Source organism: Megalopta genalis, unplaced genomic scaffold (assembly GCF_051020955.1).
Source record: "Megalopta genalis isolate 19385.01 unplaced genomic scaffold, iyMegGena1_principal scaffold0151, whole genome shotgun sequence".
Taxonomy (NCBI): domain Eukaryota; kingdom Metazoa; phylum Arthropoda; class Insecta; order Hymenoptera; family Halictidae; genus Megalopta; species Megalopta genalis.
In genome coordinates this window covers 62732-76127 of record NW_027476220.1, presented here as the reverse complement: position 1 = coordinate 76127, position 13396 = coordinate 62732, and the positions used below count along the sequence as shown (strand labels likewise).

At 38.8% G+C, this 13396-nt stretch overlaps 1 protein-coding gene across 1 annotated transcript; it reads left to right on the top strand.

Moving 5' to 3' along the window:
- Positions 1-4526: 4526 nt before the first annotated feature.
- Positions 4527-12286, top strand: LOC143262571 (uncharacterized). The gene is made up of 5 exons (XM_076528206.1): positions 4527-4831; positions 8770-11760; positions 11840-11944; positions 12024-12101; positions 12196-12286. Exons 1-2 carry the CDS (start codon positions 4695-4697, stop codon positions 11267-11269), a joined length of 2637 nt encoding a protein of 878 aa, XP_076384321.1. The 5' UTR covers positions 4527-4694; the 3' UTR covers positions 11270-11760; positions 11840-11944; positions 12024-12101; positions 12196-12286.
- The last annotated feature ends 1110 nt before the right edge of the window (positions 12287-13396 follow it).

The following is a 13396-nucleotide window of genomic DNA, read 5'->3' as shown; positions in this document are numbered from 1 at the left end:
GGGCAGTCGTGAGCGGCGCGGCAGTTGCAGCAAGAACGCTCGTCGAATATTGTAAATATCTCAACAATAATAAAGAAATGGTCATTTCTACAACCGAAGCCCAACAGCTTAGACTTTTCTGAATCGAAATAACCAACTCCCAAACTGCTCACTGGTATATTGGCACGTCCATCTTGGTTGATACGAACAGTTGTCACGAAGATATTCTGCCGCGCGCTAGATTACTAGACCAGGGGAAGGTGGCGTGCGGGGCAGTCGTGAGCGGCGCGGCAGTTCCAGCAAGAACGCTCGTCGAATATTGTAAATATCTGAACAATTATAAAAAAATGGTCCTTTCTACAACCGAAGCCCAACAGCTTAGACTTTTCTGAATCGAAATATCCAACTCCCAAACTGCTCACTGGTATATTGGCACGTCCATCTTGGTTGATACGAACAGTTGTCACGAAGATATTCTGCCGCGCGCTAGGTTACTAGACCAGGGGAAGGTGGCGTGCGGGGCAGTCGTGAGCGGCGCGGCAGTTCCAGCAAGAACGCTCGTCGAATATTGTAAATATCTGAACAATTATAAAAAAATGGTCCTTTCTACAACCGAAGCCCAACAGCTTAGACTTTTCTGAATCGAAATATCCAACTCCCAAACTGCTCACTGGAATATTGGCACGTCCATCTTGGTTGATACGAACAGTTGTCACGAAGATATTCTGCCGCGCGCTAGGTTACTAGACCAGGGGAAGGTGGCGTGCGGGGCAGTCGTGAGCGGCGCGGCAGTTGCAGCAAGAACGCTCGTCGAATATTGTAAATATCTCAACAATAATAAAGAAATGGTCATTTCTACAACCGAAGCCCAACAGCTTAGACTTTTCTGAATCGAAATATCCAACTCCCAAACTGCTCACTGGAATATTGGCACGTCCATCTTGGTTGATACGAACAGTTGTCACGAAGATATTCTGCCGCGCGCTAGGTCACTAGACCAGGGGAAGGTGGCATGCGGGGCAGTCGTGAGCGGCGCAGCAGTTCCAGCAAGAACGCTCGTCGAATATTGTAAATATCTCAACAATAATAAAGAAATGGTCATTTCTACAACCGAAGCCCAACAGCTTAGACTTTTCTGAATCGAGATGTCCAACTCCCGAACTGCTCACTGGAATATTGGCACGTCCATCTTGGTTGATACGAACAGTTGTCACGAAGTTAGGGTGGATTGGTGTTTATTTCATCTTGTTTATTAATTTATTATCAAAATAAAAATGGATTAAATTCTGTGTTAGTGCTCGTGGTGCTCCTTGTGAGCGTCGAGCTTTGTAGAAGTTTGCACGTGGTGTGCCGTCCGAGTAATATGGTTTTTCTGTCTTGTGAGTCCCTTATGGTCTCGTGTGTGGTGAGTCCCTTGTGGCCTCGTGTGTAGCGAGTCCCTTGTGGCCTCGTGTGTAGTGAACCGTCGGTGCTGACGAGGTTCTTCTCCTGACTGGGTTGTCTTGTCTCTACTCTTGTCTGTCCCTCTTGTCTGTTCCGCTAGTCTGTCTTGTCTAGTCTGTCCCGCTTGTCTGTTCCGCTAGTCTGTTTTGTCTGTTTTCTAGAGGACCGGAGTCATGCCTAATATCACCTCGGTCCTCCCTTCTTCTCTTAACCTAGGGTGGGCGGCAAGGAATTACGGTCCAATCACTGCAATCCCAAATCCAGTGAGACTGCCCCAAAACGGTGGGCCGGGAGTTAGGAGGGAGAGTGGCAAAATAACTCCTGCTAGACATCCCGCGTTGATGGGCCTACGTGCCCGAACAATGCCAGACCCAACCGTAATTGACTGGACCGTAATGGAGGCCAAGGACCAGGAGACGTTATGACGGTGCCGCACGTGCCCGGGAACGGGCCAGGACAGACCCATACCGTCCGGGTACCCAAGCACATGGCCCCTGCCATAAATCCTGGCCACTTGGCCGTAACATTCTGGGACTCTAACAATTTTAAGTAATCGGGTTGGTGATGTAGGAATTTTAATATTGATTGGTATTATTTCTATTTATGCTTCTTGACATTTATTATTGTATAGGTTAAGATTTTTATGTATATAGTTCGTTTATTTAAAAAAGTGAGGGTGATGGAGCAATTCGGAAGTAAAATAAATAACAGGAATGATAAAAATTATGTTTTATTCATAAGAATGAATTAAAATTAATCCTTTGCGCTCGAGCGGCGCCGATACGGCGCCCGGCCGATTTGAAGTGTCACCTCGGGTAGCGCTGCTGCGGCACCCGGCTGATTTGAAGTCTCAAATTGCGGGACGCTCTTGCGGCAAGTGTCAACTCGAGCGATGCTGCTACGCCGCTATGGTCGTTTGTAACTCGATCTGCTTATTTACGATGAGCGATAAGATATTTTTCTCGGAAATACTTTCGTGGACTAGGCTTGGCTGGCATTGTAGCCAAATCTTAGCTCAGTTTAGTTAGTCTCAGCGTTGCATTCGCTTGAAACAGTCTTGCCAGTAAAAATAGTAGCTAAAAAGTGTTTGAGCCCTAAAAATATGGAGGAAGAACAAATCAGCTCAAGTTCGGACGAATTCGATTTTGCCGCTTTGAATGAAAAAATTACGCTGATTTCCGACGGATTACGCCGTGAAACGAACGAATCCAGTGAAGATAGTGATACAGTAAGAGGTGTGAGAGGGCGAAAAATTAGAATTATAGAGAGCGACAGTGAAGTTGAAAGTGATGCTGAAAGAGAAATTGAAAATGAAGCTGCGGAAGGTGCAAGCAGTTCAGCATGGGTACTTTGCGAAGACTACGACGAATCTCTCTAATAAACAAATGCTTTACATCCCTTAACGCGATTATTTATTATTAAATCAGCTTTGCAAATCATTCGTTGAATTCTGTTCGTACATGGAATTATTCAAATTAAAAAGATAATTAAAAGATAATTAAAAACACTAACTTTATTTTAATTAACCCTGATACAAAAAGTACAAAAATCACTTTTACTTATATTACTTTATTATATTACTAAAACAAAATCATTACATTAATAGAAATTTACTATGTATTTCGCGCTCCCTCCTCTCCCTCCTCTTCCTCCCCTTCCTCCCCTTCCTCCTCTTCCTCCTCTTCCTCCTCTTCCTCCTCTTCCTCCTCTTCCTCTTTCCCCTTTTTTGCCCCTCTTTTGGGGGCCATACACAGTTTTTTTGAATAGTTTTTTCAGCTCTCTCTGCAACGTATAAGTATATATTATTATTATTATTTGTTATTATACATATTACTATATTATATTATATATAAAAGTATTTTTCATTTACTTACATTTGCAGCCACTAGGTTGGCCAGGTTAGGCCTAGCTGTCCCCCGTGCCAGCTGGCCTAATATATTTCGCCACTGCGACTGTAACACAACAGCAGAAATAGAAGTATATATATTATAAATATACATTCTGTTTTGTACACATATATTGCATATACTTACAGCTCTCCCGGACTCGTACGCGGCAGCGATTTCTCGCTGCCGCGCTAGAATTACGTCAAGCGACTCGTTTGCGGCGTTCCCCGCTGCCGCGGTTGCTGGTGTCGGCGCGGAGCTTGTCTCCGCTGCTGCGGTTGCTGGATCTGTGGCGGAGGTTGTCTCCGCTGCTGTGGCCGTGTTATTCGAAATGTTTATTTTCTCCATCTCACTCGTTATTTGTTTTTCCATAGTTCTAAAAAAAAAAATAATATGAACACATTGCGGACGGCTCACGAGATATCTCGTGGCAACAAGCAACCAGCCGCAAATATTTCTGTTACGTAACCATGGTAACGAAGCCTCTCGCATTACTAAGTAATTGTAGCGAAGCAAATGAATCATTCCAAGAATGTAAAAAATCTTATATAGTAAACAGATATATAAACTATGTATATATAGTATTATTTAAGAATACTAAATGCAAATTAGAAATGTGTGTTAAAATAAATTGCTACAATTACTAGAACAAATTTCTACAAACGTTTACGCACATTTCTAATTTGCATTTAGTATTCTTAAATAATATTATATATACATAGTTTATATATCTGTTTATTATATAAGATTTTTTACATTCTTGGAATGATTCATTTGCTTCGCTACAATTACTTAGGAATGCGAGAGGCTTCGTTACCATGGTTATGTAACAGAAATTGTATGTACTTACATGTAATCCTACGTCTGCAAGACTTGAACGTTGAATGAAACTGCGACCCTTCGAAATAATATCATTGCTTGTCTGCCAATTGTTCAAATAATATCATTGGTTGTCTGCCAAGGGTTCAAGTAATATCATTGGTCGTCTGTCAATTGTTCAAATAATATCATTGGTTGTCTGCCAATTGTTCAAATAATATCATTGGTTGTGTGCCAATGGCAATGTCCAATGGTAGCATCGCAAGCATAACCTGCGTTTTTACGTCGCGTTCGATCGTAATTTGTTCTCCAAGTGATACGGTCTAGGAGTGCAAAGCGTGCGATTTCTATTTCTTATAATTTTAGATTTTTTCTATTTCATTCTATTTCATGCTATTTCATTCTATTACATTCTATTTCATTCTATTTCATTCTATTTTATTCTATTTAATTCTATTCTTTTTGATTCTACTTTTATATTCTACTCTATTCGGCATTATTCTACTACATTTCATTGTAAACAATAGAAACAGATAAATTTAACAATTTCAAAAGTGTAGCGAAACGATGCCAAAGGTTGTGAATTCAATGAATTGGGAGGATGTGGTTTCTTCCCAATTGTTCAGATGTATGAAGGGAGGTGCATCGAAACACCTGACCTTGACCAGACCAAGATACAGCAAAAGAAAAATTATGAAGGAGAGGTAAGTGAGCATTTTGTTTCGTTACTATGATTTCGGTAATATGTTTCGATATAATTTAAATGGTAAGTTCTCATTTCTGCTGGAAATACATTTTTTCGCTTTCTCGCTTTTGTACTTTCATTTCTCGGATTTTTATGATATTGACATATGCTGTAGTCCATATTCAGTCATTCGAATGAAGTTGTAAAACAAAATCGACGGGTCGAAGTAGCTGATTAGTGTCATTTATACGTTATTTATATTTCACGTAAATTTCTGTATCATCGAAAGCACTGACATCGAGATATCCCTTCCTTTTTCTTGGGATCTTCGTCACGTACAAATGCTTTCCCGGTTGTATGGACGTATGTTCGTATTGTTTGACGAACAGATGGGGTCGAAAGGAAATTTTAGGATTATTGTCGTAAAGAAAGCTGATTGCCTTCGTGTGTCCCTAAAGAAAGAAATTAGAAGGCCGAGGATCTGGAACTCGTTGCTTTTACGAGCGGTCCTTGAGACCCGGCCGCGTACGGCACACAGATGAGAAGGTTACAATTTCCGCGTCCGACAATTCATTCCCTCCCACGGTGAGGGCCCACTGCAGATATTATTTCAATACGTATTCTGCATTTGTTTGCAACAAACGTTTTCTCTTCAATCTTCTGCAAAGAGCGTAGCCGACTCAAGATGGTCAAAATTGTCCTTACTGGTTTTTCAATGAGTACTATACCGTTCGATCTAAATAAATTGATATTATTAATTAAATAATGCGAGCCAGAGAGAGTCACTGTGCCGTTGCAACCATTTCGAATCATAACCTGGAGTAAGCCGTTCAATCTTTCCATTTTAATTGAACACTTGCAAATGATAACGATGACAATACAAGTAGCAACGATTTGTTGCATAGCAATACGGCCCACCGGTCAACAAAAACCTAGCTGCGCAAAATTTCAACCCGGTTGCAAGCTGTGGTTATCTCTGACTATCACGAAGTCAAATAATATTAATGCGCCATTGGAGTTCAGTAATGATGTAGTACAAATCTAAGCTCAATCAAAATTTATTGTACGTATCTATTATTTAAAAAATATAATATTATATATTAGAACTTAGACTTATATGTGGGATTAATTTATAATAGAGTTGAATATAATTTTTATTTTGATTTCTCGGTTCGAGAGATATGAAATTATCTAATTGAATAATTGAATTTGATTTCTAATATACAGTTACGGGGTAATTTTCTTAGAAATAAATAATTGGGTTATAGTTAATTAGTACTATGATTGTAATAATATAATTTATTTTATTTAGGTTTATTTGATTGAATTATATTGAACTGTTAATTATATGAATCAATTTGCTTTGTTGGAGTGAGAATATATATATATGTTATTCTAATTGCGGCTAAAAAATTGGCTACAAAATATTTTTCATACATACAATTTATGAAATCATCTAAAAATTTAGATAGTTTTCATACGAGTGACAAGTAGAGATTAATTTTTAATATTACATGAAAGTTTGAATAAGAAATTTAAATTAAATAATGGTAAAAATTCAGTGCGCCAGCACCAACGGTTCGACTGCTGTTGTTCGTTAATTTTAAGAATTTTTAGGGGCTGCAGTTATCTCGATGGTAAATTTTAATAATTATCTGGGTTGAATAAATTTATGCGAACCGTACAAATCGCACGTCGCTTTCATTATAAATGGACTAAGTCGTAACGGTGTAAAAGTATGGGACAATGTTTTCATTAAAATTTTAGTTTAACAATAAGTGTTTCATTTACATTGAAAGGATTCTGAATGAGGAAAATTATATTATTTGCACAATTTATAAATATTAATCGCGGGCCTCGGGGCATTCGTTGAATTATTAGGGGCTGCAGTAATCTGGTATGCCCCGAGGCCCGCGATTCTCTAAAGGAAAAACAAACTGATCTGTGGAAAACCACGCGACAGTCCTCGGCCACTTACCCGGCAATATATATATATATATATATATATATATATATATATATATATATATATATATATATATATATATATATATTTTGTCTGCGATCCAGGAAACCAAACACTATTGGGGCCTCGAGTGCCTGGTCGTGTGTATATCGTCAGTCGAAGGCGCGACACAATCGCCGCTCGCACTGAACATAATTTACGACAAACGCACAACTGTTTCTTTCTCTTAGTACGACATTGACAGTATGCATCGTTAGCCCTTCGACCGGATTTATGGCCATAAAAAACGAATTACGGTTTTCCCCAATTCATGCGACTGTCCACCGTGGGTCCTATCGGCAGACCAGACCACCCGCGGGCCACGTAAAAATCTTGGAAATGCGGTCTAATTATCATAATACAAAATATTTAATTTTATTGATTAAAACTACTGAAAATTTAAATATTCTAATTTTAAAAGTCCAATTTTAAATTAGTATTACATTAAATTTATCCAGTCAAGTTAAATTATATTACAACAAAATAATAAAATTGTTATGAAATACAAATAATTTAATTTTACTGATTAATAGTAATAAAAATTTAAATCTTCGCGTTTCACATTGTATACGTGACGCTGGGACCCCCAAACAGTCAGGGCACGATGTATATCTAATGGTACCGGTGATGATGTATCGCGGTATCTACTATATACAGTTTACATCACCGTCGTTGCCCGCTGACGGAACCGGCGAAAATGTAAACCGATATCGTAGTATCTTAGTACTAAATAAACTATAGATGAATTTTTGTCCGAGGCTAAAATTTCAACACTAACCAATTCAATTTGATGTAGGATAAATGAATAAATATATTTAAAAGTATGAAAGAATAATGTCCGTAAAAAAGAAAAGAAAAAACAAAGATTCCAATACAAAATGTAACAACTAACAATGCCAAAGTTAGGATTTTCTTCCAACATAAACTCATCAATTCATTATTAATAACTATTATGATACATAACAGAAATATTAAATTAACTCTTTTACTTTCGAGATAATTAAAAACACTAACTTTATTTTAATTAACCCTGATACAAAAAGTACGAAAAAATCACTTTTACTTATACTAATATTACTTTCTTCTTCTACAACACACGCACACACATTTTAAAATCATTAAATTTATTCGTAAATAAATACTATAACTTATAATCATGTAATTCCCTTTTTCAAATGTATTAAATTAAGAAATCAATAATATTTATAATTTGTGCAAATAATATAATTTTCCTCATTCAGAATCCTTTCAATGTAAATGAAACACTTATTGTTAAACTAAAATTTTAATGAAAACATTGTCCCATACTTTTACACCGTTACGACTTAGTCCATTTATAATGAAAGCGACGTGCGATTTGTACGGTTCGCATAAATTTATTCAACCCAGATAATTATTAAAATTTACCATCGAGATAACTGCAGCCCCTAAAAATTCTTAAAATTAACGAACAACAGCAGTCGAACCGTTGGTGCTGGCGCACTGAATTTTTACCATTATTTAATTTAAATTTCTTATTCAAACTTTCATGTAATATTAAAAATTAATCTCTACTTGTCACTCGTATGAAAACTATCTAAATTTTTAGATGAATTCATAAATTGTATGTATGAAAAATATTTTGTAGCCAATTTTTTAGCCGCAATTAAAATAATATATATATATATGTTCTCACTCCAACAAAGCAAATTAATTCATATAATTAACAGTTCAATATGATTCAATTGCTATGCAACAAATCGTTGCTACTTGTATTGTCATCGTTATCATTTGCAAGTGTTCAATTAAAATGGAAAGATTGAACGGCTTACTCCAGGTTATGATTCGAAATGGTTGCAACGGCACAGTGACTGGCTCACATTATTTAATTAATAATATCAATCTATTTAGATCGAACGGTATAGTACTCATTTGAAAACCTTTATTTTTGTTTGTATATTTTGCATTTATAGAACTCAACAAGCTGCAGCGGCAAGGAAGATGCGCACCGAGAAGATCGAAGCAGCGGAGGTAAGTCAAGAAATGCCCCATTTCATCATCGAGCCAGGAACGCAAGAGCAATCATGTGCACAGCCAATCATCGATGAAGGATTAACCATAACGGACTTCCGGTTCGTGGTGGAGCAGGTACTACTGATAGGGTACCACTCGGCAACGTTCGAATGTACCACGCAACATTTGCAAGTGATCGGGATGAAGCGCTCGGGATTGTTAGCAACGATAACTCTGAAGTGCAAGATGTGCCAATATGAAGCGGAAGTGCACAGTCAAACGGCAGACAACAAAACAATGGACTTGAATTATACTACGAACCTCGCTGCAATCACTTCTGGAGGTGGTTACGCAAAGATGGAAGAAATGTTTGCAACAATGAACATTCCATGCATGTCAAGGACGGAATATCGAAGACGTCATGACGACATTGTTGAAGATTTGGTGAGTCTTGCTGAAGCAGAAATGCTAGCAGCGGCAGAAGAGGAGAAACAATTAGCCGTCCGAAGAGGCGACGTTTCAGTTTCCGGTATCCCTTTCATCCCCGTCGTGGCTGACGGCAGCTGGATGAAAAGATCGTACCATACTGGAAGGCATGACTCCTTGTCCGGTATTGGTGCAATAGCGGGATACCACACAAAAAAAGTGTTATTTGCAGGTGTGAAAAATAAAGTGTGTTTGATTTGCCACAACGCTTCGAAGAGGAAGGAAAGCCCCAGAGAACATAGATGCTTCAAGAACTGGGGACGAAATGAGACATCCACGAGAATGGAGAGTGCTGCAATTGCTGAGGGTTTCCAGACCAGCATAGAAAAAAGAGGTCTGATATATAATATATTGATTGCCGATGGCGACAGCAGCGTATATAAAAGGATTTTGGATTGTGATCCATACAAGGCAGAGATGGTTCGTGTGAAAAAGATTGAGTGCACGAACCATTTATTGCGCAATTTTTGCAACAAACTGAAAGATGTTGTAAAGAAGACTCCACCTGGCATTTATCGAAAAGCCGTGGAAAATAACATTCGTAGACTGCGCACGGATGTTGTGAAGGCTGCAGTTTACAGATCGAAGGAAAATCTTCCGACCCACCAAAGAATAAAAAATTTGCAAACGGATCTACTAAATATTCCCAGCCACGTTTTCGGAGAGCACAAGGAGTGTCGAAGACTAGGATATTTCTGCGACCGCCCAGAAAACACGGGAGAAGACAACTTGGTACCGCATCTCAAGAAAATCGGCACATATAACCGGATGCATGAGATCTTCCGTCCATTGATGGCTCATGCTGAAAGTTTGTTACATAATACTACAAACAATTCAGTTGAGAACCTCAATGCAATCATTGCAAAATATACTGGTGGGAAAAGGTTAAATTGGGGCCAGAGAGGGTCATATTCTGCGAGATGTGCAGCTGCTGTTGTACAGCACAACACGCAAAAACTAATATCAAAGGTAATAGAGGGCAAGGGTGTGAAGCCGCCGAAATTGATAGAACAATTAGAAGAAAGAAGGAAAGGCATTAATGAAAAAGGAAACGAAAGGAAAAGAAAGTCTCCGAAGAAGGTGAGAAACCCGTTTTGTTCAGCAATGGACCCGGATTATGGAGTTAGCGCAGAGAAACCGGATATGGAGCAACATCTATTTAGCTTTGAAAAAGAAAGGCACATGGAGATGCTGCAGGACTGGCAAACGAATCGAAAGAAAATAGAGAGGGATACGGTAGAACAAAATAAAAGCCACGAGTGGCATACATACCGATCCAAATTACTTACAGCGTCGAACTTTGGCAAAGTGTGTCGGCGAAGGAAAACAGCCAAGTGTGGAAATTTGGTAAAGTCACTGCTGTATCCAAACATATTGCAGCTGCCTGCCATTGAATATGGTCGGCAGTGTGAGAATATTGCCCGCGAACAACTTGCGAAGGAGGAAGACGTGGAAATCCGCAAATGCGGTCTCTTCATTGATGCAGAGATACCATTTTTGAGGGCAACTCCGGACGGCATAATTGACGACGACGGTATCGTGGAAATTAAATGCTCGAAGGCGGCAGAAAAATTCTCGCCAGAAGAAGCGATAAAAAATATTCAACCACTACGAAGAATATTTGAAGATGATGCAGGTACTGCATTACGCAGAACCCATCACTATTTTTACCAAGTGCAGGGACAACTGCACATAACAGGTCGACAATATTGTCTGTTTTGTTTGTGGACACCAAAGGGTATGAAAACTATAAAAGTAACCAAAGACGACACATTTTGGCAGAACGAAATGAAATCGAAATTGTCGCGATTCTACGTCCATTGTATGTTGCCCGAAATATTGGACAGCCGCTACATTAGGAACATGAGTATCCGAGAGGCCACAGAAACGGAGTACAAAAAACCAATTGTGATTAGCACAAAACTAATTAAAAAACCTGAAGCGAACCCACACAATGTCGGGTTGCACACTTAGTGTGCGCCTTCGCTGATTATTTCAGCGAAGGAAATTTAAAACAGATCTGAGCTCGCGAGTCATTAGATTCGCTCGAGCGTACCCACGCAATGTCGGGTTGCACACTTAGTGTGCGCCTTCGCTGATTATTTCAGCGAAGGAAATTTAAAACAGATCTGAGCTCGCGAGTCATTAGATTCGCTCGAGCGTACCCACGCAATGTCGGGTTGCACACTTAGTGTGCGCCTTCGCTGATTATTTCAGCGAAGGAAATTTAAAACAGATCTGAGCTCGCGAATCATTAGATTCGCTCGAGCGTACCCACGCAATGTCGGGTTGCACACTTCGTGTGCGAATTTTTCCTTGCATGTTGCAGATGATGTTCACGCGGATCGGCAGTGAGGTGTGCTTGCGATGCTACCATTGACAGCGCCACTGCGGTTGAGGGAACGACCGACAATGTTCTGGCCAGAAGGAAAGAAGTCGCTCTGGCATTCAACGCCGGGAAAACTGTATGTATTTGCAATATGTATGTACGATGAAATGCTTATTCATAATGTATGTACTTCTAATTCCACGTCTATGTTACAGGCAAGTATGAAGACAGTTCTTGCTAAATTGGCTCGGTAGGCGGAAACCACCTTCCATTTGACCGGAGGGAGAGAAGTCGCTCTGGCATTCAACGCCGGGAAAACTGTAGGTATATGCAATATATATGTACGATGAAATGTATATTCATAATATATATACTTCTAATTCTGCTGTTATGTTACAGTCGCAGTGGCGAAATATGTTAGGCCAGCTGGCTCGGGGGACAGCTAGGCCTAACCTGGCGAACCTAGTGGCTGCTAATGTAAGTAAATGAAAAATACTTTTATATATAATTTAATATAGTAATATATGTATAATAACAAATAATAATAATAATATATACTTATACGTTGCAGAGAGAGCTGAAAAAACTTTTTAAAAGAACTGTTTATGGCCCCCAGAAGAGGGGCAATGAAAAAAGAAGAGGAAGAGGAGGAAGAGGAGGAAGAGGAGGAAGGGGAGGAAGAGGAGGAAGAGGAGGAAGAGGAGGAAGAGGAGGGAGAGGAGGGAGCGCCAAATATATCGTTAATTTTTATTAAATGTAAGTTTGAATAAAAAATTTAAATTAAATAATGGTAAATTTAGTGCCAGCACCAACGGTTAAACTACTGTTATTCGTTAATTTTAAGAATTTTTAAATTTTTAAAGACTGATTTGGTATTAAGTAATTTTTGGGGGCTGTTGCCCGTCACTTTCGTTATAAATGGAATAAGTAAAATTTTATTATTTGTACGAATTATAAATATTATTGATTTCTCTCTTAATTTAATATAGTTGAAACCTGATTACCTGATTATAAGTTATAGTATTTATTAATATAAGTAAAAGTGATTTTTATACTTTTTGTATCAGGGTTAATTAAAATAAAGTTAGTGTTTTTAATTATCTTTTAATTATCTTTTTAATTTGAATAATTCCATGTACGAACAGAATTCAACGAATGATTTGCAAAGCTGATTTAATAATAAATAATCGCGTTAAGGGACGTAAAGCATTTGTTTATTAGAGAGATATGAAAAATATTATCAGTAAGAAACTCACCCATTTAGTTGAGGATACATTTGCTGGCTGAAATTCACGATGTCGAAGGGCACTGACCTTGTACAACGTACAGCTGATCTTTCACTGCACTGTCACCAAACACTGATCACTTAATTAATCACTGATAATCCGAAACATTTGTGGATATTACGAAAGATGACTGAGACGCGTTTGCAGATAATCGTTTGTACGACACGTTCGCGGATAATCGTTTATTCGACGTGTTCGTTCGGCAGTCGACGTTTCACTGCCAAAAAATCGAGGCCTCGACCGTGGGCCCTTGTCGTTCGTCATTCGGCCGTCCGAGGAAATGACACTCGATACCGCAGGGTGACAGCGAGGCGGACACAGTTTACGTCTCGGCATATCTTGTTTATTTCATTTGGTGGTACCCTGCGCTTCGAAGAAAATGGTATCGGGTGTTATTTCCTCGGACGGCCGAAAGACGAACAAGGGCCCACGGTCGATATTATATTTGAAAAAAGGAATTACCTGATTATAAGTTATAGTATTTAT

What these genes read in the sequence shown, in the direction of transcription:
- LOC143262571 (XM_076528206.1), top strand. Translation starts at nt 4,695, where the DNA reads ATGCCAAAGGTTGTGAATTCAATGAATTGGGAGGATGTGGTTTCTTCC. An exon ending in AGAAAAATTATGAAGGAGAG is followed by an intron (nt 4,832 to 8,769) that starts GTAAGTGAGCAT and finishes TTGCATTTATAG; the next exon opens with AACTCAACAAGCTGCAGCGG.